We start from the raw sequence: 25,566 nt of genomic DNA on the forward strand, positions 1-25,566 counted from the left end.
TGCACTGAATGATGTTGCAATGAAAACAATTAGCAGCACAGACATCAACTCAGAAACAACATGGAAACAACAGCAGCTCCTTTTGAAGAGTCCACCATTTGAAACTTTTGGACTTTCTGAAGTGGCTCCCAGGGGGAACTGCATTATCTGGCACTTCATCGCCATCAGGTGAGCTGTGACAGGAAGAAATCAATGGCCTGGGGAAGAAGAATCATGATGAAATTAACACTGATGTCTTTATGTGATCAAATTAAAAGCAAATAATGACATTATTAATGCTCTAATACAGCATACACACCTTTGCATTGTCCCCTGCAGTTCCTGGAATAGACCTCAAAAAAGGTTCCTGGCACCACAATTCTAATAACTGCTGATTGAAGACTTGGAAATTTCTGTAAACAAAGTTAAATAAAAAGGGTACAACAATGTTTGTGCATGTTCAACTATGCAATGGGTGAGGGGTAGTCCTATGTGGGTGTGGGGGTTGGGGAATCACAGGGGGTTAAGTGTGATTACTGTATGTTAATAGAGTGATTGTAAAAAGTGATTACAGTATTCTTAATTGTTTATTAGCTTTTATTTTAGCATTTTATTATGTTGTTAATTTCTGCTATCTTGTTTATTGTGTTTAAAGGTTTTTAGCTGCATGGGCAATTTCACTTGGATTTCACTTCTTACAGCTCAAAGTAAACATGTCAACACTTACTTATCCAGTGTAGTTTGTCCACTATAGCCACTTGCTCTAAGCTCCTCCCCCCAGTTTTTCAAAATGGAATTGATCCACTTTAAACCAACTATAAGATACCTGTGATAATAAAAAAGACAACCTTTATTTGTATTTTTGGAAATATTGTAGCATACATTTTGGTTTGGTTTATTTGGCATTCAAGGCAATTACAATACATAATACATCAAACATTAAATAAATCATACAAAAAAACAAAAAACAAAAAAACAGATGAATGCCTGGATAGCCCATTAAGCTGGGAAAGTCCTGCTTATTTCCGATGGGGTCCAGTGGGGTATACATCTGTATATTCTGTTTAGTTCTGTAATAATTATGCTGCATAGTATTAAGAAGATGATTCATTGCAATGGGATACTCACTCCTCATATGGATTTGTGAGGACTTTCTTGACTAAAGGGAAGAGGTCAACGCAGCAGCCAATGGTAATGCTGGGAGAGTCTTCAGTAATGCTGTGTAGTGGAAATGAGCAACTTTTACTCCACTTGTAGTTAATGTGACTCCAACTCTTTCAAAAATGTAAGTCACTCACCTTTTAGTTATCAGTGGAAGAAAATCAACAAACACACCAGTGTCTTGGATTCTGTGGAAATAAAGTGATGTCATGAGATTTTTGAAATTTGAGTACACAGACCGAATGTCAAACGGCTGAAGTCAGTTGAAAACCATCGGCTAGGTACCTCAGGAAGTACGTCAACAATTCCCCAACATTTCTTTGCCATAACGTTAAAGCCACTTTCAGTCTCAGATTTCTTCCAAAGAGCACGTTGGTCATTGTGCTGTGATCCCTCGCGAGCTGGAAAGCATTGTTGGGGTGAGATACTTTTACATGCATATTAGTGCCACACAAATCATAACACAGCCACCACACAAAGACCAAACATTGACCTCTGTGAGTGCCAAGCAGTCCGTGTGTGGAGAACTGGTTCTACCAGTCTTGTGATTATTATTGACATTTGGTGGGAACTCCCAAGGGTCCATATCGAATGTCTCCTGTTGCACGTTCTGGGTCACCTCATTCTCATTGTTGGCCATATCGTAAGTCTTCCCAGACCCAGGCTGCTTCTTCCGAGCCACAGCCACCATCGGGTGATGAGTCTTCCTCTTAGATGACACTACCCGCTTCAATCTGCCAGGGTTGTTGCCAGACCGACCAACTGGGGATCTGGGTAGAAAGAAATCACACAAGCATGCCTACATACTGTTTTGGAAATACTTATAATGCAACTATAAAATCTGACCTACTGTAACCTACCTCTTTTTGTTGAACTCCTCCTTTTTACCATAATGCACCTGCAGATCAGAAAATAATCATCAGTTATAAAAATGCAGTGAACATGATGAAGAGTAACAATTATTTGTAGCAAAGGAGTTCCAGCACAGTGATATGTCTGTGTATTTAATGCCACAGCTCACCTGCATTGTGTTTCTCCCATGAGAATAACTCACTTTGTACTGGACCATATCCTGTTGCAAGGCATCTTCATGATTTTGATACTCTCCCTCCTCACTGTTAGAGTCCATAACAGAACTAGAAAAAAGAAATATAACCCAATTTAATAATAATATATACCCAATTTCAATCAATTCATAGCAAATTACTTATGGATAAATTACTCATATGGTTTGGAGACACCCCGAAAGAAAATGTATAGCGCACACACACACACACACACACACACACTCACACTTTCTCACTTTCACACAATTTATCTCATCACACACGCATACGCACGCATACGCACGCACGCACGCACGCACGCACGCACGCACGCACGCACGCACACACACACACACACACACACACACACACACACACACACACACACACACACACACACACACACACGTCTATGGCACCCACGCACACCATTCAGGGTCAACATGCTGATATTAAGAATGAATAGCACTAACATAATATTTTTTGCATTTACAATCATCATCCACAGCTTTATGCATTCTATGATATCATTTAAAGTGGCATTGATGTTAAGGCAGTCTCCCAAGCAGACATTATGGAGTTGGGACTGTCTCTTTGGCAGACTGGTTGGTTAGCGTGTCCGACCTTGAGAGATGAGACAAGGCTGATGATGACCCGGGTTCGATTCCCCCTATGCATCTTCAAAGGGGAGGTAGTGTATAAGTATATATATGTAACTAACTACTACTTCAACCCGGGTTAAGTATAAGAGTGCACGCTGGCCATTGGGATTGTCCCTTTAAAAAGGTTTTCAAAACTACAGCGCTAAACTAAGAAAAACACAATTACCCACAATGCATGTGACCATTTTGTTCTTTAGTACAATGACGTAATCAGGAACTACTCTCGAGCCAAACCCATGGCAAAACCATGGGCCAAACCAGAAAATGTGAGTATTTTCCATTTCCATCATATCGCTTTCCATGACGTGAGCTATTCACGTAAAAAGAAAATCGCGTTTGGTTGTGGAGGACCCTCGCGCCCCTTAATGCCTGCCTGTCGTTCTGTCAGTGATGCTCAGAGATTATGAAGTTTTCTAGTTAGTTCTGCATTAGCACACTTCCCCCCTGCACAATTAGCTAAATGAATAACAAGACGTAATGCAACGTCAAAACCAAGCTCGCGCTGGTGCTACAGCAGGTTATATCCGGAATTGTCTCAATAAGAAGCATGACAGCAACTCAAAAAACACATCTTCGACAAAGAAACATTTATCCGCGGCGGCGGCGGCATTCAAAACGACTCACCTTGCTTGGTCTCCTCTCCTATCCAGAGGTGAGTAGAGACAGTTAAAATGCCTTAAAACGCGTTGATACGAGTGGATGACGACCGATTAGTCAGTCAAACAGCCCATTGATGATACCACACACAGACAAACATCCCATTCATGTAGCCTACATGAGTGTATTGTGCACCCTCTAGTGACCGTTAAGATGCTGCTGGTGCAAACATTCAAATCCAAACACCTCCTCAGAGCAATGGTGTATAGAGACCAGTACTTTTCCAAACTAATTTAGTACACATTTATAGGCCCATGGATCCCGACCCACATCTGAGAATTTTCTTATTGTGTTAGATATGATTTTGTCCAGAATTCCATCACTGTGTTCAGGGGCATCATGCAAGCCAAAATTCTGAGCGGGCGACATTCCGCACAAGAGTAACCGCTTTAGGCTCTCCTTCCTCCCAACTTCAATTGCACTTCTTAACACTTTGAGTGCCACGGCCCTTGGGCAAAAGGTGCTGTACTGTGCCACATAGGCCGCAATGCATTTTAAAACAGTCATATAATTTCTTTAATAATTACTATGTAAACACTGAACACGCACAAATAACGATGAGACTCTCTTCTATCACCTGCAAAAAAAAGTTTATTGATCCCATTTTCCGTTCTTTAGTTATGAGCCGGAGAAGATAGCTTGATTAGACCAAAAACAGCCATTTTTTTCTAGAAACCTGAGATATTCAGCCTTTTGTGAAAGGAAGCATTTCAAGCACATCATTGACTCATTGCTAATATTTTCTGATGTAATGACACCTCAAAAATAATTTCCTTCAATAAAAGAGTGAAAACAAAGGAATTTTGTTTGGCCAAATAATACTTTTTAGCTGCAACCAGCAGCGCTGGCCCCTGCGTGCGCAGACCCTACACCTTCATGCTGGTCTTGATTTACCGCTGGTGGGCATCAGATAGCCTATTCTAGCTTGTTTGCTCTCTGTGCATCGAGCCTGCTGCAGTGCCTGGGTCTGTTGTATGCTGTAGTGTCCTGCGTGCCCCACCTCCCCCCCCCTCCTCCTCCCCCCCCCCCCCCCCCCCCGTTGTGGGAGGAGTGTCTCTCTGCTCTGCTCGGCTCTGCTGTGAGTGCGTTTGCTCTGCGTGTGCTCAGCACTGAAAAGTCCGCTAAATCCAGCTTTTTTACAGCCGCGTTCCAGTTGAGAATAATAATAACTCCACGGCTGATCATGCGAATGGGCTGTGCAGCGGACACGGAGGTGCTCAATTGTGACAGCAGATTGGCTGCTGCAGGGGCACAGCTAACGTTATACTTCAATGAAGCAGCTGCATACGGACGGATGCGATGCGATTTCCTTTTCCCCAACGACTTCTTCTGTGTGTTTTACTCCACTTTCTCTCATCTGGAGTGCGCTGTCGCCACCTAAGGGTTCTGTAAAATAGGTTAGACACATTCAATAGCTCTCATATTGTAAGAGGCGATGTAAGAAGCATAGATCGACACCCCCCCGTCAAAAAAACAATTTCGAGTTATTGACGCCATTTGGCGTCGCTGGCAGCCTACGGTAAATTTCTAATGACGCCATATGGCGTCGCTGGCACTCAATGTGTTAACAAACAACCAGCCCTACCTCACGGTTGTAGTATGATCCCATAGGATGATAGGTGGAGGTTCTCTAGGAAAGGAGGTATTGTAGCTTACGCTCTTTGTTAAGCTCTTGCTATGCTTATTTATTGCACTTTTATTTGACTGATTTTATATTTTAGGACTTTTATTCTTTTATTTTTTATTATCTTAAATTTTACCTCTGAAGTTTGGTTGAGGTTTTTCTTCCTTTTACTATTCTACCTCATAGAGGTAACAATGTTTGAAATCTCTTCACAGTGTATGTACAGTACACTTTTTGCACAACCCTCGGCACATGTGATGCTGACTGAGGGATTTTCAGTATTTTTACTTTGCTTAGTTATTTTGTTATCTTGAAAAAGTCTGAGTTAAACAAATAGTGCAATGGGGCTTTGCAACTATTATGTCTCGGTGTACACTTCCTCTGTTGAAATTAGTGCAACTATGGATGGAGTGTCTCTATGTTCTTTGTTGTTGACTGTTTGTATGTGGTCTGTTTGTTAAGCCTGGATGTGGCTATATGCACTTTTTATATAAACTCCCATTTATATACTGATGATAATGATGATTAGCTTAGTCACTCACTTCTACACTGCTGCCACTTTGCTTGAAATAGCTAAATATTGCGTCACCCAAAATGTTATTCACATAAAAAGACTATATCCACAATGCAAATTATTTTAAAGAACTGCATCTTGACCTGGAGACATGAAATGGAATTAAGTGTTTTTGCTAACTACAGTATAACAACAACAAAAACTAACAGCTCACTGCCATAACAGCTCTGGCTAACATTACAATGCTAACTTTAGCTACATGGTAGGTACAAGCAGCCAACTAACTTGCTATGCAAAGTTGCAAACTATGCCTATAATAACTAACATTTCGTTTTCACATGTTTGAAAAGGGGATTGATGCTCTACTACTGACCGCCATGATTTCTTCTTCTTTTTTCCAAAAATCAATGGGCATGACGCTTCTCACTGTGTTGTATTTACGTAACGTTAGAGAGATAACAGTTAAACTACGGCCAAAATAGTATTTTCTTCCACATGGTCCAATTGTAACTTCTTGTAAATGAAGTAATAATGGTTACATTTACACTCCATCAATTTGCTGTGGACCCCCCCTGAAGGACCACTGGTGGTCCAGATCCCATGTTGAGGACCACTGGCCTACACCAGTGGTTTTCAATCATGTGCTTTGTTTTAAATGAATAAAAAAGTAGCATCATTTCACTGATTAGCACATGTTCAAGCAGAGAGGCGGTTAATGAATCCGGCAAGTCAACGGCCGTCATCTTTTGATTGGAATGACGACCTGCAGCTTAGGCCTCGATGGCACAAATGTCTGGCTCAGGCAGTGTCTGTAGTATCCTGGTCAGTGGGACATGATAACTATATATATTTCAGCTTACCAAAGCACTTTTAATATGAGGCAAGCTGTGGCCTGCTGGCTGATCTCTGTTCTACTTGATGACACTTGCTCTAACACAGCGCTTCTTTGCTGAATGCACAATGAAAACATCAGCTGCTTTTATTGACACATCATCCCTTTCCATGCTGCTCTTGCTGACTGGGCTGTTTTGTCTTTGCTGTTATTCTGGTTGGCTCAGTTACATTTCCTCATTAGAGAGTCAGGGGGCAGTGGCCGTTGTGTCACCTGGCACTGAGGTTGTCAGACAGCTTATTGGAAGACTTAACATCATCTAAAAGTGGCAAAGTCCTCTGATCCACTGTTTCATGAAGTCAATATCATGTGATGTTTGATACGAGAGCTTTTAAAATCAGGTGATTGTTGTAAGAGAAGTGTTGTTGCTTTTATTGCTGCTGGTTTAATTGTCTGTGTCTGTGCGACTACTTCCCTCTCCAGAATTGTTCTCCTGCAGTCCAGTGTGAACATGCCTCTGTTTGCTGTCTATGCCATCTTAAGCCTGGCACCTGTACTGGTGCTCGGTGTTCCTCCTATTTGGATCCAGCCAGAGCAGGTCCACCTCGCCTATCCAGGTAGGTGTTTCATCTGTTTCCATCAGACTCTATCCAGGTAGGTGTTTAATCTGTTTCCATCAGACTCTTGTGTCTTTATTTAAGGAAACTATGTTCCATTTTCCAGTATTATCTAGGTCATACAGTTTACAGATTTACAAATTCAATAACAAGTAAAAGTGTTGATATATATTTAGAAATTGGTACCTCTCTGTTACTCTTCTGTATACTGGTGTTCTGCAACAGGTATGGACTGTAAATATATAGTCGGTGATACACTATATAACCTAGATTCTCATTTGAATACAAAATGATCATTTTCAATACCTCAGTAATCTTTGTATCAATTCAATGAGCTGTGCTATTCATATACTGTAGGCAGGTAGGTGACTGAATAGCCCAGAGAGGTCTTAACTGAAAGGTCTCAGGTTCAATCCCAGCAGCAAAAGAATTGTCAAGTCAGAGTCAGTCTACTATACAAATTCAGATGTAAACTAATCTCAAGTCACTTTTATGGTAGAGGCCAATGCTCTTCAATGGTGATGTCTCGCCAAAGGTGAGGTGAAACCCACTGCTCTTAGTCTCTTGGCTTGTTGTTGTCTCTTGGCTTCCGTGTGTACATCAGTAAGTGAATGCAGTAGTCATGTGGGGTCAGTCTACATCACTTTCTGAATAGTAGGTCTTTTCTTCCCAGGAGTCCCAGGCTCCATGCAGGTGACCTGGACCACCTTGGATCAGACGGAGAGCAAGGTGGAGTATGGCCTGCAGGGGGGGCGTCTCTTTGACATGACTGCCAAAGGCGCCGCCACTCTGTTTGTGGACTCGGGAGAGGAGAAGAGGGAGATGTACATCCACAGAGTCACTCTCACAGACCTCAAACCTGCTTCCTCTTATGGTGGGCGGGGCTTTGATGTGTTTGTTTTCTCTCTCTCATAATCCAGACTTGTTATAATGGCTCACCATACAGACCAGTGTTACAGTGACTTTCCTCTCCTGTGTCAATTGTAGTGTACCATTGTGGCAGCGATGATGGCTGGAGCGATGTGTTCTCCTTCACGGCTCTGAATGACAGCACTAGTTTCAGCCCCAGGTTTGCTCTCTACGGCGACATGGGCAACGAGAACCCTCAGTCTCTGGCCCGCCTGCAGAAGGAGACTCAGATCGGCATGTACGACGCCATCCTACACATAGGTATGTGGCTGGCCACACTGAGGGAAATATGAAACATTGGCTACGTTTACATGATGACTTTTAATTCAGAATTAAAACTTCCGAATGAAATCATTCGGAAGTAAAGTTTTTCCCTGCGAGTTTACATGTAAAATCTTAATTCCGAAAAGGTGGATACATGAAAGAAACTCTTTAATCGGATGTTTTTGAGTCATCGTAAGGTTTGGGGCTGGGAAGGCTTCTGATTGGATAAACGTAAACAGGATGTTAACGTCATTACGTTTACCGGAAGTAAACACTCAGCAGAGTTCTCAGCTACCGGTGCGAGCGACGAGCTAGAAACAACAGCAACAACATGGAAGAAAACGTTATCACCGCACTTTTCTGTTTCATTTTGATCGTTTGTGTTAAGCAGCAGCACGACAGTAATATGCTACTGCTTATTCTGCGTCTGCTGAGGAGGAGAAGGGAGGCAGTAGAAAACCGAAGAAGGGAGTCCAGTGCTTTGTCGAACGATGGCTACCGGTTAGCGCAACGCCTGCTGTACCTCAGTCCATTGCCTTTTCCCACTCGCAAGGCCAGACAGGGAGCGAGCATGCGCAGAAAGACCGGAATGAACTTAATTCCTAAAAAGTGTGTACATGAACGGAAAATGGTTTCATTCGGAATAAAAAACGGAATCAACCGGCCACTTACATCGGATTGAATTTTCATTCGGATTGGCCATTTTCATTCGGATTTAAGTTTTTTCAGATGTTTACATGATAACTTTTAATAGGATTGAACGTTAATTCCGAATGAAAAGGGGAATAAATGGTCCATGTAAACGTAGCCATTGTGACTGTACCGTGGAAGCAGTTAAACCACTACGCTGACGTGTTGGCCCATTGGTCGCTTCACGTAATATGTGACGAGCGGATTGGCCCCCAAATCGTCTCTGTGTCTCCAGTAGATGACTCCATTGTGCACATGCTAATGTTGTAGTATACAGTATGTTAAGTAATCATAGGCAACTAGCATTATTCAAGTATGAAGATAGACAATTTTGGTAATGCAAAATTGGAATTGATTTGTATTCGATCTTCATCATTAGTGAAGTTCATCGAATCAACAGTGCAGAAAACTGTCAGGTTAAGGCTGGATATATACTTGCATCTAATTACGCGTGCGCTCGCATTGGAGCAAACGCGTAGTGTTAATTTCTGAGGACGTGCACAACCAAGGCTCCAAACAGATGCAGGATATGGAAGGCAGCCATCATATAAAAGCAGGTATATCTCAAAATCAAATTCAGCCTAGAGACGGTGTGTTTTAAAAGCCATAAATGTCAGCATCTAACAAAGTAATCAACCCTATCAAATCCACACAGATTTGTTATTGTCTTTCTGTAAAAGACTTACATACTGCACTTTTAATATACAGTATAATAATTGTAAACTATGATATTTTGATGATTATGGTTTTGTGTTTTACAGGGGACTTTGCCTATGATATGCATGAGGTATTTTTCTTTTCTCTCTCTCCCAATATCATGAACTCTCATCAAGTTGTTGACCAGTTAAGACTGAGTCTGAACTGGGGAGTCATTGAAAGCAAATTCTGTCATCAAATTCTCATCCACTTAAAGCCATCCAGATATTCCCTTCATTCCACAATGACAGATGAGATTAAGCCAGAGCACCTTTCTCCACTGTCCCCTTCCCCAGGCTCCCCAATATTTATGATCAGCACATGGAAAGGCCCTCAGCTATGGTTAAAACACACAGCTTATGATTAGCATTACTGTGAAATGCCATAAGCCTGTGGTGAAAGACTAGACTTATGGTCATGTCACCCAAGTATTTCATGAATAAAATAGGGGAATTTAATTAAAACCCTAAATTCTATGTCCCAATAACATATTTCCTCTTTTGAAAACATCCCAGCTGCCATCTTTGATATTCTAAGAACATAACCTTGTGTTGGATGAAAAAACAGCCAATATCATTTCCCCTGAAATGAGTTTTTAAATTACTGAGTTCCTGCCTCATTCATGCTTTTTCTCAAAAATGCTAGATGCAATCAGCAGACGACTGTGAAAATTAATCGCTATAATTCATACTGTGTTTTTAGTTGGAATGTCCAAGTACATCCTGCGGCTTCACTGATATTATAAATAGAAAACCAGAAAAAAGGAATCCTGTCTGAAAGGTCATTACTGGCTGTGGCAGCTGAAGCCATATGTCGGGGCAGGCATGGACCGCAGTGTGTTTTTAAAAGCTCTGTAGCCAGCATTAGGATATCTAAGAAATAATCGCTTCTGGTTTCTATGAGGTTTATTTGGTATGTCTATGGTGCATTCCTGAAACTGTCTGGAAAACTGACTTACTGATTCTTACACAACAAATTTGGCTGAATATCAGCGAATGGAGAAAAATGACACATTCATAGAGAGCCAAAGACACTCCCCCTTCCGGGTTAGGCATATGAACCAAGGGATTTCATCCTCCATTCTTTTTTCCATAGACATTTCATAGAATGCTTATAAAAAATAGTTTTACTTGGTCAAACCAAGCGATTCCAGATTAGAATCATTTCACTCAGACCAAAGCAAAAAAAACAAAAACAGATAAAAAAAATTTCCAACGTTTTGTTTTTAAGGTGTTGTTCCGAGTGAATGTTATATAGTCTCCTCTAATTCTAAATATACTGTAGCTGAATCGCATGGTTTCACAAAGTAAAATGATTTTTATACGCATTTTACGCAATGTATATGGAAAAAAGAATGTCGGACAAAATCCCTTGGTTCATATGCCTAACCTGGAAGGGGACGTGACTTTGGCTCACTATTCCTGTCAGAGTTAAACAGAAACCCTATGTAACGGTATTACAGCATCTGTGGCATGTTTTAATTACAGACTGATGATGTTAAATGATACTGTTCCAGGATAACGGCAGGATCGGAGATGAGTTCATGAGGCAGATCGAGTCCATAGCAGCCTATGTGCCCTACATGACCTGTCCAGGGAACCATGAATCTGCATAGTAGGTGGAACTCTCTCCCTCTCTTCTATCTTTGTTTTATCCTGTGTGTGTATCCATAAATGAGCTCACGTTCTGCACGGACAAACACACGTGCTGCACACATTCAGCGCAGTTCCTTAAAGGTGACCGTGTGATGAACAGTTCATACGCAGTGAGTCAACATGGAAGCGATCAGTCTGTCTTCTGCTCCCTATTAGCTAATGTTCTCCTCTTCGTTTACATTTTGCGCCACATTCCGCACAGGTCACATATGATCAGTGGCAGTATTATTATTAACAGGCTTTGGGCAAAGACAGCGGTACATGCTGTACTTCATATTGGTGAGAGAGATTTGCCAGACGCCGCCCCTGACAAGATACAATTCACAATCGGCTACTGTAAATGTGAAGTGTGTGTGTGTGTGTGCGCGTGTGTGTGTGCGCGTGCCTGCGTGCGTGCGTGCGTGCCTGCGTGCATGCGTGTGAGGGGAGGGGGGTGTGAAGCTGAGGAAAAACAACCTTTCTGGTCGACCACAGTTTTTCCACTGTAGAAAACACTTTGGTCTGTCGAAAGCTATTCACTATACCATTGGAACAGATGGGAGCTATTTCGGTCTCTAAAGGCTGGAGCGGCGTCAGGAACCACCAACATCTAAACAAGTCGACGCTCTCCAAAACAAACATTTAGCGGACTGGGAATGATCAGCTCCCTATCTGTTTTTCAGGGCGTGGTTGTGGGAACTCTGTCTGTCTGCACTTTTGAGTCCTCATTGCCAAACTCCTTCTTAAGTTCACGGCCTTGGACATTTTCTTTCTCATTGAGCGGATTGATTGAGGCAAGTCACACAGCTTGGAATCGGATGGTGGAGTATTATTGACTGTTAGAAAGGTTGGCCACCCTGGGGGGCTATCCTGGGCCTCATCACCGATGCCATCACAGTGGAAACCGCAGCATCAAACGATGACATCACAATGGGACCTATGACATCATGTGATGTTTCCGACCGATGATGTCATAACCAACCAGACTGCAATATGACATCAGACGTGACATCATCATTAGACGTGACATCATCAGCCACTATAAGGGAAGCCCTCGCAAGGGACGACTCACGTTCTTCATCTAGTCAAGTCAAGTCAAGTCAAGTTTATTTATATAGCCCTAATTCACAAGCATGTCTCAGAGGGCTTCACAGAAAGTATGTCTAGCTGATTCTAGCTAACACACAGTAACAAGAATATACAGAATAAAGATAACATTTGAACATTTGAAGAAAGCAGGAGAGTGGAGGAGGGAGGGAGAGGGAGGAGAGGGGGGAGGTGGGGAGAAAATAGGAAATGTGGAGAGGTGGGAGGGCGCAGGGGAAGGAGAGCAGTGGGAATGTGAGAGAGGGGAGAGGACAGAGAGGAGGAGAGAAACAGAGAAGGAGAGGTGGAAGGGTACAGGGGAGGTAGAGTAGAGGTAGGGTCTAGGGTGGAGGGAGGGAGGGAGGAGAGGGGGGAGGTGGGGGGGAAAAAGGAAATGTGGAGGAGGAGAGAACAGGGGAGGAGAGATGAGGGTGCAGGGGAGGGAGAGCCAGGGTAGGGGTAGGGTCTAGGGTTGGGGGAGGGGAGGGAGTAGGATACGGGCCCGGATTAGGGCGAGGGTGGGGAGAAATGGGAAATGTGGAGGAGGAGAGAACAGAGAAGGAGAGGGTGCAGGGGAGGCAGAGCAGGGGGAATGTGAGAGGGAGGAGAGGGCAGAGAGGAGGAGAGAACAGAGAAGGAGAGGTGGGAGGGCGCAGGGGAAGGAGAGCAGTGGGAATGTGAGAGAGGGGAGAGGACAGAGAGGAGGAGAGAACAGAGAAGGAGAGATGGGAGGGTACAGGGGAGGTAGAGTAGAGGTAGGGTCTAGGGTGGAGGGAGGGAGTAGGATACGGGCCCGGATTAGGGCGAGGGTGGGGAGAAAATGGGAAATGTGGAGGAGGAGAGAACAGAGAAGGAGAGGTGGGAGGGTGCAGGGGAAGGAGAGCAGGGGGAATGTGAGAGAGGGGGGAGGACAGAGAGTAGAGGTGCAGGGGAAGGAGAGCAGGGGGAATGTGAGAGAAGGGAGAGCAGGAAGTGGCAGGGATTCAGGAAAATAGGGGAGAAGAGGAGAAGGAGCAGAGGGGGGGGAGAATGAGGAGAGAGCAGGAGAAGGGAGGGGGGGGCGGTGGGATGTGGGGGAGGAAAGAGCATGGAAAGAGAGGAGAACAAGAAGGGGGAAGAAGGGAAGAAGCGGGGAAAGGGGGAAAGAGAGGGGGGGGGGAGAAGATCAGACAACTGACTACTCTAAGCATTAACCAGAGCTAACTGGGACATAGTATCTAGCTAATCTACAGCCTAATCTGGCCTATCCTACCCTGCTCTAGTCTGATTTTAGCCTGAACACTAACAGGTCAGCCTTAGGCTGTAGCTAATCTATCGCCTATCTAACTATGTCATGACCACAGAGTCCCATACAGAGTGATGAATCTGGAGACGAGGTATATAGAGTGATACCCCAGGCCCATGTCTAGGCCATGACGAGACAACGGAGGTGCTCAAAGACCAGACCATTCAGGTCATGAGCAGGCGAGGTGGCGGGACCTCCTTCATGTTCTAACGAACATGCCTGAAACAATGCACGCGACCAATGACGAACCAATCTCATTCCTACCAGAGGAGATGGTTGGTTCTCTGAACCTACTTGCGGGTAGTCCGCAAACCCCCGAGCGAGACCTGCTCCGACTCCAAGAGCCCGACCAGAACTCTCTAACATTGACACTCATGAAAATTGCATCACTGTCCCTGAACCCTAGGTTTGTTTTACTGACCCCCCTCCCCCAGATGCATACACTACGCCTTCTTGTTAGTCAGATATTTCAGTTTCAGAGTCAATTTACAGCTTCTGTCGCTGGTATTTTGAGCAAGGTTTCCAACCCAATGAAATACCTCAGACATGCTATATCCTCAGGATAAGCAACTATCCTAAATTCCAATCCCATCTGCTAGACTTAATGTAGTTGTGTGTTTGGAGGATATGAAACTGTCTGATCCCACACCCTACTATTTGCAGGCCCCTGGTATCCTCAGACAGTCCTTGCCTGGCCTTAATTAAGGAGCTGCTAACAGTAGTCTGTTTTTCTTGGCCGTGCATCCCGACATCAGAACCTGATATCAATAACCAGCTCCCTACAGTACATTACATAACCAGTCAAATAAATCCAGCTCCTCTCTGCCTCTCCTATAGGCTACCCAGCTCCTCTCTGCCTCTCCTATAGGCTACCCACATTTGTGTTTTGCTCTGTGGTACTGCTAAGAATCCCAGTCTCCCAGCAGCTGACCTCTGCTTGTGCTCACTCTCTCTTTCTGTATGTATGTCTCTGTCTGTCTGTCTGTCTGTCTGTCTGTCTGTCTCTCTCTCTCTCTCTCTCTCTCTCTCTCTCTCTCTCTGTTTTTTTCCTGTATGTCTAGCTCTCTCTGTATCTCTCTCTCTCTATCTGTATCTCTCTCTCTTTCTTTCCCTTTCCAACCTCAAAACCTAATGGGTAAATGGCAATTGAAACGCTGCCTGACCACAAAAGCAGTCAGTCAGCATTCCAGCAGGATGAGAGCAGCAGCTCCACATAAGATGCTAAGGCCCCAATCAAGACGGTCTTTGTTCTCCCCAGGCACAATGTATGTATGTATGGCTCATCGGGTCCGCCGAGGGAATGGGAAGTCACATTTCAAACAATGGCCTGTGATGGGATTGGTGATATGCTTCCTGTAGGCTACACGGTTTCCTTTAATTTCTCTAACTGCCTGGATTAAGTAGCTATCATGTGGACTCGAAGCTCATCAGTTGATGAAAGGGCGGATTTGATGAAGAGGCGAAGTCTTGTTGGGTCGGTTTAGCAGTCAGTTTCGTCCGCATTGAATTTGACATCCCCAAAGCTTTGGAACATCCACCAGATTTGTATCTCGACCTTATTTTTATGGAAAAGCAAACACACATGGAAAGGAGCACGCTTGGGGTTACAGAGAATGACTCACATGTTATGTTACGCTCCCATAATGCAGATTAGTAATGAAACAAATAAGATTATCATATTTGGAGTCAATCAGATTTTCCGCTGCCGAGCTGAGAAAAAAATATTTTTAGGCTGCTGTTGACTTTATTTCAACAGTCTAATCTTCTCCCTAAGGGCATGCCGGATTATATCACTCATGTTTGGCTTCCTATTTCCTAAAGAGTGTTTTATTTTACTAAATATAAAAATATGTTTGATGGAGGCCCTGGGGTCACGTGTCCAACGGTGTCACCAGGTAATCTTATGTCTGCTCGTTCCCTTCCTAACCACAAGATGGCAGTGTGAACCCAGGAACCTATGCCTGTTCCTTCAGTGCCAGAACCTGTGGCTCTGTAGTTGAGAACTGGAGGATTTCTCACTCTATGACTCTATTTTAGCTTTGTGTGAATTGTGGGATTAAGTTATATTATGATATATTATAAATTATAATAATTCCATGTGATGTGTTGTTGTCGTTAATGACAGCATGATATTAGTTTCAAATTGATTAATTAAAATGACAAAAATATATTTGATTTAATTATGGAAATTTAAATAATTTATAGGGTTGAGGATTAGGATGAGATGGAATTATATCTGATGTAGGGCTGACCCGAATGCTTTGAAGCTGCCATGGTAATCGATGTCCAAATCAGTATTCAAATGCGGGTTTTCTTACATTTATTTTTAAATAGTAATCCAACATTATTTGTTATGCATCAACATTAATTAGTATTACTTATTGACAAGGTCATTTAACCTTAGTGATAGTTTTGTGCCTCACAGCTGTCATCTAACTTTACTTCTCAGCACTGAAGTTTGACCATGCATACTGTATGAGCAAATTTGTTTTTATTGGCTATGGCTGTGTCATTTTTTTCGATGTGATTATTGCACATTTTGTAGCCGTTTTCATTTCAAGTCCTCATCCCGCTGAAGCTTCCAATATATTAGAATACTTCATGAAGCTTCAAAGCCCAAAAATGGTATTCGGGGACAGACCTAATAATCTGATGTGCGTATAGAATATTAGATTATTAGATACTATAAATTATTAGGCTATAGGAAAATGCTTAAGATGGACATAAAGAGAAGCTGGGCTCAGCACCATTCGCATTAATTTTGCAAAGGCAGTTGGTTGAATGATCACCTGTGGCCAATTCTACTGGCCTTGGTGATTACTGGTGACCTTTCACTTTAGACTTCTTCAGCAGTACTAAAGGTCTCTCTATGACCCTCCCTTCCTCAGCCTCTTCTGGGCCTTTTGACCTCTGACACAATTGTTCTTTCGTTACCCCTAACCCTACATTAACCCTACATTAACCCTGGCTGTCACGAGGCCTTCAGGGCCAGCATCATTGCAGGGATCTGGACGTTTCCATCCCTGCCTAGCTGCTGTGCACCCCTTTTCTCATAAGATAGGAAAGCAATCATCCCCATCTCTTAGCTGTGTTAATGGGCCGGAGAGAAGATTGGCTACCGCTTTTATATGCTGAAATGAAAAGAGAAAAAAAAGAAACAGACTTCTGGATTGGTGTGAGGGAGAGCTTTCCTAGAAAGAAAGAAAAATACCTTTTGTGTGTTGGGTGTCAACAGAGGTCACACCAATTGCACTATTTGGACATTGGCACATCAATGGGTCAATGAAGATAGTGGTGCTCTGGTCTGGGGTCTTTGGGTTAGGATACATTGTCTTGTCTTACAGGAAAAATCTGTAAGTGCAATAATGTGTTGGTGTGGAAAGCAGTGATGAAGGTGGTGGCAGATTGATTCATTACAGCAAGCATCCTGTTATACCTGGGGAAGCAGCCACTGATAGCCTGGCTCTAGCAGGGTAGTCTCGCAGTGCCAGCCGTAGATGATGTCTACACTGTATGTCCTCCGTCGCAGGAAGCTTGCTGACGTCGATGGTGGGTCTGACTACGTGAGACTAGTAGCAGGGTAACTCGTGCATAGTTTCTCTGAATATCTGAAGACTGGCTGCATTCAATGCAATTTTGAAGATGTCACCACCACAGTATGATAGCCACCTACAGTATATCCCATGATCTACTACCTACCCTGGTCAATCAATCAATCAATCCATTTTTATTTAAAGTGCAAAATCACCATGAAGCATGGTCCCAGTAGACTTTACACTTGGTCAGTTCAAATGAAAACTGAAGAGGGACACATAACAAAACAATGGCACCAAAATTAGACAGTAATTTTACGAATGGCAGGTTGTATTTTACAACCAAGCTGCCGGATTATATTCAATGTATTCTGAATGGATTGCAGTCTCGGCTGCAATCTAGTGAAGGCACCACAAAATGATAGAGAACAGAGGTTTGTGTTGCTCAATGGTATTTTTCAAGGAATGTAGATTGCACAGTCAGTCCACCAGCTTTCACTTTCTCTCGGTTGTGTTTGTTCACAGCAACTTCTCCAACTACAGAAATCGCTTCAGCATGCCAGGCCAGACTGAGAGTCTATGGTACAGGTAAGAGAAAAATATTGGCTCATTAATATTACATGATCGCTCTCTCTCTCTTTCTCTCTCTCTCATATATATATATATATATATATATACTCTATATATATATATATATATATACATATATACATATATACACACAGTATATATTTTGCGACATTTGTTTAAAATAATTATCAAATCAAATTAACAGAAACAGAAATGCACAATAAGACCAGTAATTGCATATGATATAACAAAATATTACATTATTTGAGTTATTTGGAAGTTGTTATAATCCCGATGAAGTGTTGAGCTTGGGTTGGTGAAAGAATCACAAACACTTTTTGTCAGTGGAAGAATACTCCACATCAAAGGTGGATGCTAAAGTCGCACACAGCGCTAGGAAAGAACTGCCTTGTTTTCCAGGGGCCCCATATAAAGTATCATGTGAAAGTTTACCATACCTCCTATATTTAAGTAGCCATTAATGAGCTGAAAGTGGCAGCCCAGACAAATTGGCAGCAGAGGAGAGTAGAGCCCCCCTGTATTAGTTTAGGTTGCCTCTCCTATCTGAGGGACACAGGGACTCTACACAAAGGAGCTATACATCTAACTGGTTGACTCATAGCCGGCCACAGGCCTCATTCTCTCAGGCGGTAAGATAATACCCTGCTAGACCACAGGCCTGCTGCCCACTCTTCAGTGCCGGGCCTGGACCCAGACAGGCCTGCTGGCTGTGAGCCCTTCAGTGCTGGGCCTGGACCCAGACAGGCCTGCTGGCTGTGAGCCCTTCCATCACGTGCACGGGTAGTAGGAACAGGGGGAGGCAGAGGCAGGGGATGAAGAAAAACGTTATGTACACACTCTGAGCCTGTTATAAAACTGCCAGCGTCCCATGTCTAGCCACATCTAGTCAAAAGTACACCTATACACTACACATCTGCTGACCGAAATGATCGAGACACGCAAGTGTGCGTTAATGCAATAAAGTAAGTGAATCATTTGATCTGGCATTGTAATCAAAAGCAAATTAACATGCCAATAAAAGAAAAAGCTGCATGGACTTTGCACAGCGGTGATTTACGAGGGTATTTTTCACACTCCTCTGGAAGGAAAAATGGGGCCTGTGCTTGCTTATCGGTTGACTTTACGCATGCTTCCTCTAGTGGGTGGAGGCTGTGTATCACTTTAACGATGTGTATCCACAGCTGGAACCTGGGGCCAGCCCACATCGTCTCCCTCTCCACCGAGCTTTACTTCTTCCTCGACTTTGGCCAGGACCTCATCTTCAAGCAGTATGAGTGGCTGAAGAAAGACCTGGAGGTTAGTGACCACATAGTGACCACATAGTGACCACATCGTGACCACATCGCTTCAATCTGCTGTTTTTGGCTAAGTGTGCCCCTTTTCACTCTCATGGATATGCAACACACACACACACACACACACACACACACACACACACACACATTCACAACCTCACACTTTCTCACTCTTCCCACTTTCACACAATATCAAGTGCTCTATCACCTCTCCAAATAATTTAATTATCTCATCACACACGCATGCACACACACACACACACACACACACACACACACACACACACACACACACACACACACACACACACACACACACACACACACGAGTTTCCTGTTCTATTCCAAAACAACTGGCTGTACCTTGTCTCCCTACCTCAACCTTGCAGACATTTACATGCATCTTCTGTCCCCTCCTGTCCTAGGAGGCGAACAAGCCAGAGAATCGAGCAGTGCGTCCGTGGATCATCACCATGGGACACCGACCCATGTACTGCTCTAATGACGACCAGGACGACTGCACCAAGTTTGATTCCTATGTACGTCCATCAGAGAGGAGAGGAGAGCATCATACCATTAGGGAAAAGATGACGTGATCAGTCGCTGGTTTACAGTACATTGTTGATCTTAGATTGCTCTCCAGAAGGTAACAAAGCATGTTGCTGCACGTATTCTAGGGCGAATGAGGACAGGTGCAGCCAGTGCCATATACTATAGGGTACGCTGTATGAAACTCACAGGCAGATAGGCAGATGTAGAGGGAGTATACGAAGCCCAGAAAGTCAAGAGAAGCTCTAAGTCTGGCTGTGTAAAACAACACTGACGCCTGTTTAATCCTGAAGTGCAGACATTTCTGTTGGGATGGCTTAACTGCACTCAAGATAGGAGACATTTTACTGCAAAGCCTAATTATGATCTTTCACGTAAACACCGCTATTTACCCAACACCTTATTATTTACATTGGGCAAGCAGGAAAACCTATATCATTATGTTTACACATTGGGTAAATCACCCGCTAAACCACACATGGGCAAAATACGGCCCACGATGGAATTGAAAAAAAAAAAGAAAAAAAAGTACACTGCACCTGAACTCAACATGCAAGATACCCGCTGAATAAGTGTCCAAATGTCATTCTGGCCAATACTCCACTTCTGTTATAACATTTCAGTCTGGAATATGGAATATCTTTCAATAATCTTTATGACTAAAAGGCTAAAAGTGATCTCATGTGTAAGAAATGACTGTTCTACATTGAAGTAGACATTTAAATAATTAACTTGTTGGTTTTGGATTTATTTAGCTTCATCCCAGGCCACTTACTGATACTTATGCTTAAATTAACCCACTCATATTCTGGTTTATTTCAAGAAAAACATTTCGGCTAGTGGAAATTCTAATTGGCTGGTAACTTTAAAATCTAGCAGCCATATTATGGCAGGTGGTCAAAAAAGTTAATTTCAAGCCCTGCAGGGAGAGCAGGTGGTAACATAGGAGTGAGTGAGAAAAGGATAAAATATTGGTGGTTAAGACTGTATAATGACATCACAACTGTAATTTAAAATGAGTTATTCCTCTAAACCTGGCTTCAAATGCCCCAAATGTTTCGTGCTGGCGCCGTTCGGCCCTCAGCAAAATCTGGTAGTGAGGAAATTCTTTTGTGGCCCTCTCTATCATCGAAGTTGCCCATCCATGGGTTACGGCATGACAATATTTGTTCGGCCCCCGTCAACAATCTGGGTTTCTCATGTGGCCCCCCATGAAAAATAGTTGCCCACCCCTGCTCCCTAACCCTAACCCTGCGCTAAACACTCCAGGTTGACTTTGCTGTGTCTTGGTGGATGTGAACAGCATGTCTGCATTGTTCAAGGCTTTATTGTATTACTTAAAGGCCTTTGCAGGATTTGTTTTCTGCTGCACTGCGACACTTTAATTGCCGCTGGTAGCGGAGCTGTCACGCCTGTGGCAAGTTGGCCTGTCCGCATCGCAAACCTTAAGCACGTTGATCTGGTTACGCTGTTATAATCACTGCAATTTGGACCAAATAGTTTCCATTTGGACCTATTGCTCTCAGAGCTTGGCATCTCTGCTGAGTGAGGCTGGCATGGGTATGATGGGGCTCCACCAGGTAGTGTTTCAGATGTTCATGCCAGGTCACGCTGTCTCTCACTCTCTGTTTTATGTCAGGTCCGACTGGGACGGAACGATACCAAACCGCCAGCCCCCGGTCTGGAGGATCTATTCTACCAGCACGGTACGCTCCCAGCTGCTTTGACTAGCGCCTGTGTGCAGCTAATGGGTGTTTAGAATCACCATTTTGCACGCTCAGACAGACTAATGAAGACAACCCAAACAAATCCTATATTAAAAAAGCAGGCCGTTGGTCTGGCAGACATCCCAACCGTCCTTATCCAAATGTTTTTCCTCTATTACATTTCTCCAGACTTGTTTGTTGCTCTGAATGGTTTAGCTGGTGGTGAAAGCTTTTGGTTGCACTCCTCTTAAGATTTCGTTGATGGCTGGGGAAATCAAATGGGCTGAGGATGTGAGGAACTTTGTCAAGAGAATACAACAAAATGGGCTTCATTGTTGGTCCTTGAGCTCTGTTGTCGGTTATTTTTGCTATTCTCTGCACACATGGGAGGTTGCCACCTATCATGAAATGTCTTTACAGGAGTGGACTTGATGCTGTGGGCACATGAGCACACGTATGAGAGGCTTTGGCCCATCTACGGGGACAAGGTCAGTTCCTACCTTCTTCTTCTAAATTCAGGACATTTTAATATCTTCCAGTCTGTGGATCAGTGAAAGAGACTGTCTGTCCTTTTCTCTCTAGGTGTACAACGGTAGTACTCAGCAGCCTTATGTGAACCCTAAAGCGCCAGTGCACATTATCACAGGCTCCGCTGTAAGTACACTCACATCAGTGTGTTCACGCATTGTAGGTTTCCACATAGATCAATTCATGAATTGACCGCAGCATCCTCAAAAACAATGTTATGCATTATACACAGTCCTCTCTGTGCAGCAGCTGTTGTGCCCCTTGATTATAGTAGCAGCTGTTCTGTTGGTTAAGTGTTTTCTGATGGCAGTCAACAGCGCGAGGCATGCTTCGTCATCCCACCGCAGATGGATTAGTCACTGGCGTGCCAAAGTGCGGCCAGGCACACACCGAGGCAGAGCCACAGTTGTAAATGTCACACGGGACCCAAGAGAGGCACGCGGCTCACCGCTAACGGCGTACAGGGACTATATCGCTTAATCTCTGATTCTTCCACTCCAGGGCTGCAGAGAGAAGCACGACCCGTTCAACCCCAACCCCAGAGAGTGGAGTGCTTTCCGCAGCAGTGACTACGGCTACACCCGCATGCAAGTGGCCAACTCCACCCATATTTACCTGGAACAGGTCTCTGACGACCAGGTGAGCACACACGTACAAAAGCACCCTGTTACCTCGATGAAAGAATGTATTTACAGGTCAAAGGCGAGTGTCGTTGTGCGAGTAAGAAAGGAGGCTTTTCTGTGTGTTTCAGTTTGGCAAGGTGGTTGACAGCATCTGGGTAGTGAAGGAAAAACACGGTGTGTCTGCCTGGTTCTGAAGACTGCTACAGCAGGAGGAGTTAACCCTTAAATCAATCCACCAGACAAAATCAACATATCCACTCAGAAATGCACTTTAAATCCCAATCACTCTGCACTTTATCTGCTGCTGTTAGACCAATTATCGACCTGTTATGGTATTCCAGACCATGCCCACTCTGATTTACCTGACTGTAAGATCGCCACAATTGTGTAATATTAAGGTTTTGATATTTGAAGGACCCCAGTGGAAATAAGCAGGCTTCTAGTTTGTAACTTTAAGCTGCTTTACTGGGCTATCCTTGGATCATTTTACTTTTGATTTACATATTGTGTACTTTTTTTTACTACTGTATTGTAAATTTGTAATGGTTTTTATGCATTCTTGATCCGAAATAAACCAAACCAAACATATGATGATCAGACAATTGTGTATTTGTGTGTAATTGTTTAGTACTATTCTCTGAAGCAGTGTTGTAGTTGAGTCACTATACCTCTAGCCCGAGTTGAGTCTCAAATCCCCAGTGTTCGAATCCGAGTCCAAGACCGAGTCATCAAAGAAGAGTCTGAGTCGACTCCCCATTACCTGAGCCTGAGTCCAAGTCCAGAGATACTGAACATGTGCCTGAATCCACGTGTAGGTGGAACACACGTGCCTGCCCTTGCACAGAAATGTAATAACGTCACCTATTAATATAGCTATCTATATCTTATGCCAGTGGTTCCCAAACTAGGGTACACGTACCTCTAGGCATACGTGGAGTACATGGCGTACTTGATAGAAAGGGGAAAATGGAAAAATATAAGAATGAATCATGAAATTAAATGAAACATTAAAATCAATCTGCTCAGTCAGGAGACACTAATTGCAACTCTTTCATGCCATTTCTTCTTCAAAACATGGGTTATCATTGCATCATTATGCTATGTTTGTCTGGTAAAGGTAGTCTTTATCAATTAACAAGTCTGAGTCCTCGTCAAACTTACGAGAATGAATGCATGAATGCTCGAGTCCAAGTCCGACTCATCAATGCTCATGTCCAAGTCGTACCCAAGTCTGAGTCCTGCTACAACACTGCTCTGGACTAATGTGAATATAGATGATGTACAGTTGTAGACAATTACATATCTGTGCAATTTGCTTGTAAAATGATCTCCTAAACAGTATTCTGTAAACAAGGCATCCAAGTTTGCAATAAGTCTCAATAAATCCTGATTTTTCTATGCATCTATCTGCTGGGTTGTTCCCCTAGAAGTGTCACTGTAGCAGCAAGGTATCTCAGAGAAAAGAAGAGCTCCTGTCACTGTAAACGTACCCCAGGTCACCTCCATACCGCCTGAGTAACGGACAGTCAGGTCACCTCCATACCGCCTGAGTAACGGACAGTCGGTGAGCACCAAGTCTCAGGGTATCAACATTCAGAGCACATTTTCCACGGTGAAAACCTGGAAATACACTTAGACAGATCAGGTCTCTTTCATATCGCTCTATCAAAATAACAGATTCCTCATTGGAAAATCCTATCAGGACACATAAACCTCAGTCCACTTGTCTATCTTCACAGCTGTCAGGACCTGAGACAAAAAAGGCAGATGGAGGCCCAGGCCGACACAAAGGACTGTTAGGTAACTCGGGGACGCTTGTGGTTTGGGCATATGTGGTCTCACGCCATGACTCACACCGCTATGGTGCTATTAATTCCTAATAGCAGCATGCTGCCTCTGATGACTACTGGCAGACCAGCAGTGTGGTTTCTCCCTGTGTTTTTGTCTCTGTTCTCAGTTGTCAAACTGGCATTTTACGCCAAACTCCAATCATCACTGCATAATCCCCTTGACACAAACGCAGGAAACATATACAGAGACAGTGATTCCATAACAATCCACTTATGAGTTAACATACAGTGTGTTATTTGGCGGACACCTTTACCCAAAGCGCCATGTTATATGTTAAGCATTTTTCAGGATTTTTTAAAAATAGGATAATAATTATACGCTCGCTATAATGATTTATTCGCCAAGTCGATGGAGAAAAAGCACAGAGACTGAGTATCACAGCAGTTTACGCACTCAAAATGCGCCGCGGCTTGTTCACTAAAGGAGGCCGAGGATGCTTGTCCAGAATGTAGTCAGGCATCAGTAGCATGTCTGTGAGTCGAGCCAAGAAATGCACTCCGATGTGGACATCCCACGGTGAGCAAGACACACAGCCTTACAGCCATCACAGACATCACACAGCACACGCTCTCTGTGTGCCTACCTACTGTTAACTGCCACTCACACACAGCACATGCTCTCGGTGTGCCTACCTACTGTTAACTGCCACTCACACACAGCCGTATTATTGTAAAAGTGCCGTTGCTGAGAAGGCCCTGTACCGCTGAGTTCCTAACCTCTTGACCCGCCTCAGTATATTGTAGTAACCCCATCGAGTGAGAGGCACAAGGAAGAGGTGGAGTGCAGACCGCAGAGGCCAGTAGGGGGCTGGAGAGGAAGGCATGTGCTGCCAGACCGTGACCTAGATTGAATCATTTTATGTGTTTACAGTAGTTAGTTACCACATTTATAATCCAATAAAGCTTGGCTGTTTTTCCATTCAGTCATGTATGTATGAATGTACATAAATATGTATTTATGCATGTATGTACAGTATGAGGCAGATGGTCACATACAATATCTCAACTCAAAACACGTGATCTGGCTTTAAACAGAAACATTTCTTGTCCTAAGGAATGATCATGTGTCACATGGCGTACACGTTTCTTCGTCATTTGGTTCATGTGATTTCCGAAAAAGACGGAAAAAAATATTGATCGCAATCCAGGAAAAAAAGAGCAGGGAGAAAATAACATGTCACTTCAGATGGCTTGCCTGTTGCTGAAATATGATGTGCTTATTACTGTCTACGGTA

The 25,566-nt window shown here is 43.5% G+C and overlaps 2 protein-coding genes across 2 annotated transcripts; one reads left to right on the top strand and one right to left on the bottom strand.

Moving 5' to 3' along the window:
• Positions 1 to 61: 61 nt before the first annotated feature.
• Positions 62 to 3,603, bottom strand: LOC310772701 (KATNB1-like protein 1). The gene is made up of 10 exons (XM_083632575.1): positions 3,473 to 3,603; positions 2,162 to 2,276; positions 2,001 to 2,038; positions 1,760 to 1,910; positions 1,426 to 1,541; positions 1,278 to 1,328; positions 1,108 to 1,197; positions 707 to 805; positions 299 to 392; positions 62 to 197 (listed from the first exon to the last, which is right to left on the bottom strand). The coding sequence occupies exons 2-10, from the start codon at positions 2,267 to 2,269 to the stop codon at positions 165 to 167; spliced, it is 780 nt and encodes a 259-aa protein (XP_083488701.1). The 5' UTR covers positions 2,270 to 2,276; positions 3,473 to 3,603; the 3' UTR covers positions 62 to 164.
• acp7 (acid phosphatase 7, tartrate resistant (putative)) lies at positions 3,088 to 23,059 on the top strand. The gene is made up of 14 exons (XM_083632562.1): positions 3,088 to 3,114; positions 6,959 to 7,092; positions 7,766 to 7,966; positions 8,080 to 8,262; positions 9,717 to 9,742; positions 11,168 to 11,265; positions 17,715 to 17,777; positions 18,962 to 19,076; positions 19,501 to 19,614; positions 21,264 to 21,330; positions 21,751 to 21,818; positions 21,913 to 21,984; positions 22,360 to 22,497; positions 22,610 to 23,059. Exons 2-14 carry the CDS (start codon positions 6,987 to 6,989, stop codon positions 22,673 to 22,675), a joined length of 1,317 nt encoding a protein of 438 aa, XP_083488688.1. The 5' UTR covers positions 3,088 to 3,114; positions 6,959 to 6,986; the 3' UTR covers positions 22,676 to 23,059.
• The last annotated feature ends 2,507 nt before the right edge of the window (positions 23,060 to 25,566 follow it).

This window comes from Poromitra crassiceps, assembly GCF_964638095.1.
Source record: "Poromitra crassiceps genome assembly, chromosome: 3".
NCBI lineage: Eukaryota > Metazoa > Chordata > Actinopteri > Beryciformes > Melamphaidae > Poromitra > Poromitra crassiceps.

What these genes read in the sequence shown, in the direction of transcription:
- LOC310772701 (XM_083632575.1), bottom strand. Translation starts at nt 2,269, where the DNA reads ATGGACTCTAACAGTGAGGAGGGAGAGTATCAAAATCATGAAGATGCC. An exon ending in GAGGAGTTCAACAAAAAGAG is followed by an intron (nt 1,911 to 2,000) that starts GTAGGTTACAGT and finishes CTTTCTACCCAG; the next exon opens with ATCCCCAGTTGGTCGGTCTG. An exon ending in CTGCAGGGGACAATGCAAAG is followed by an intron (nt 198 to 298) that starts GTGTGTATGCTG and finishes CTTCTTCCCCAG; the next exon opens with GCCATTGATTTCTTCCTGTC.
- acp7 (XM_083632562.1), top strand. Translation starts at nt 6,987, where the DNA reads ATGCCTCTGTTTGCTGTCTATGCCATCTTAAGCCTGGCACCTGTACTG. An exon ending in GGTCCACCTCGCCTATCCAG is followed by an intron (nt 7,093 to 7,765) that starts GTAGGTGTTTCA and finishes TTTTCTTCCCAG; the next exon opens with GAGTCCCAGGCTCCATGCAG. An exon ending in CGACGCCATCCTACACATAG is followed by an intron (nt 8,263 to 9,716) that starts GTATGTGGCTGG and finishes TGTGTTTTACAG; the next exon opens with GGGACTTTGCCTATGATATG.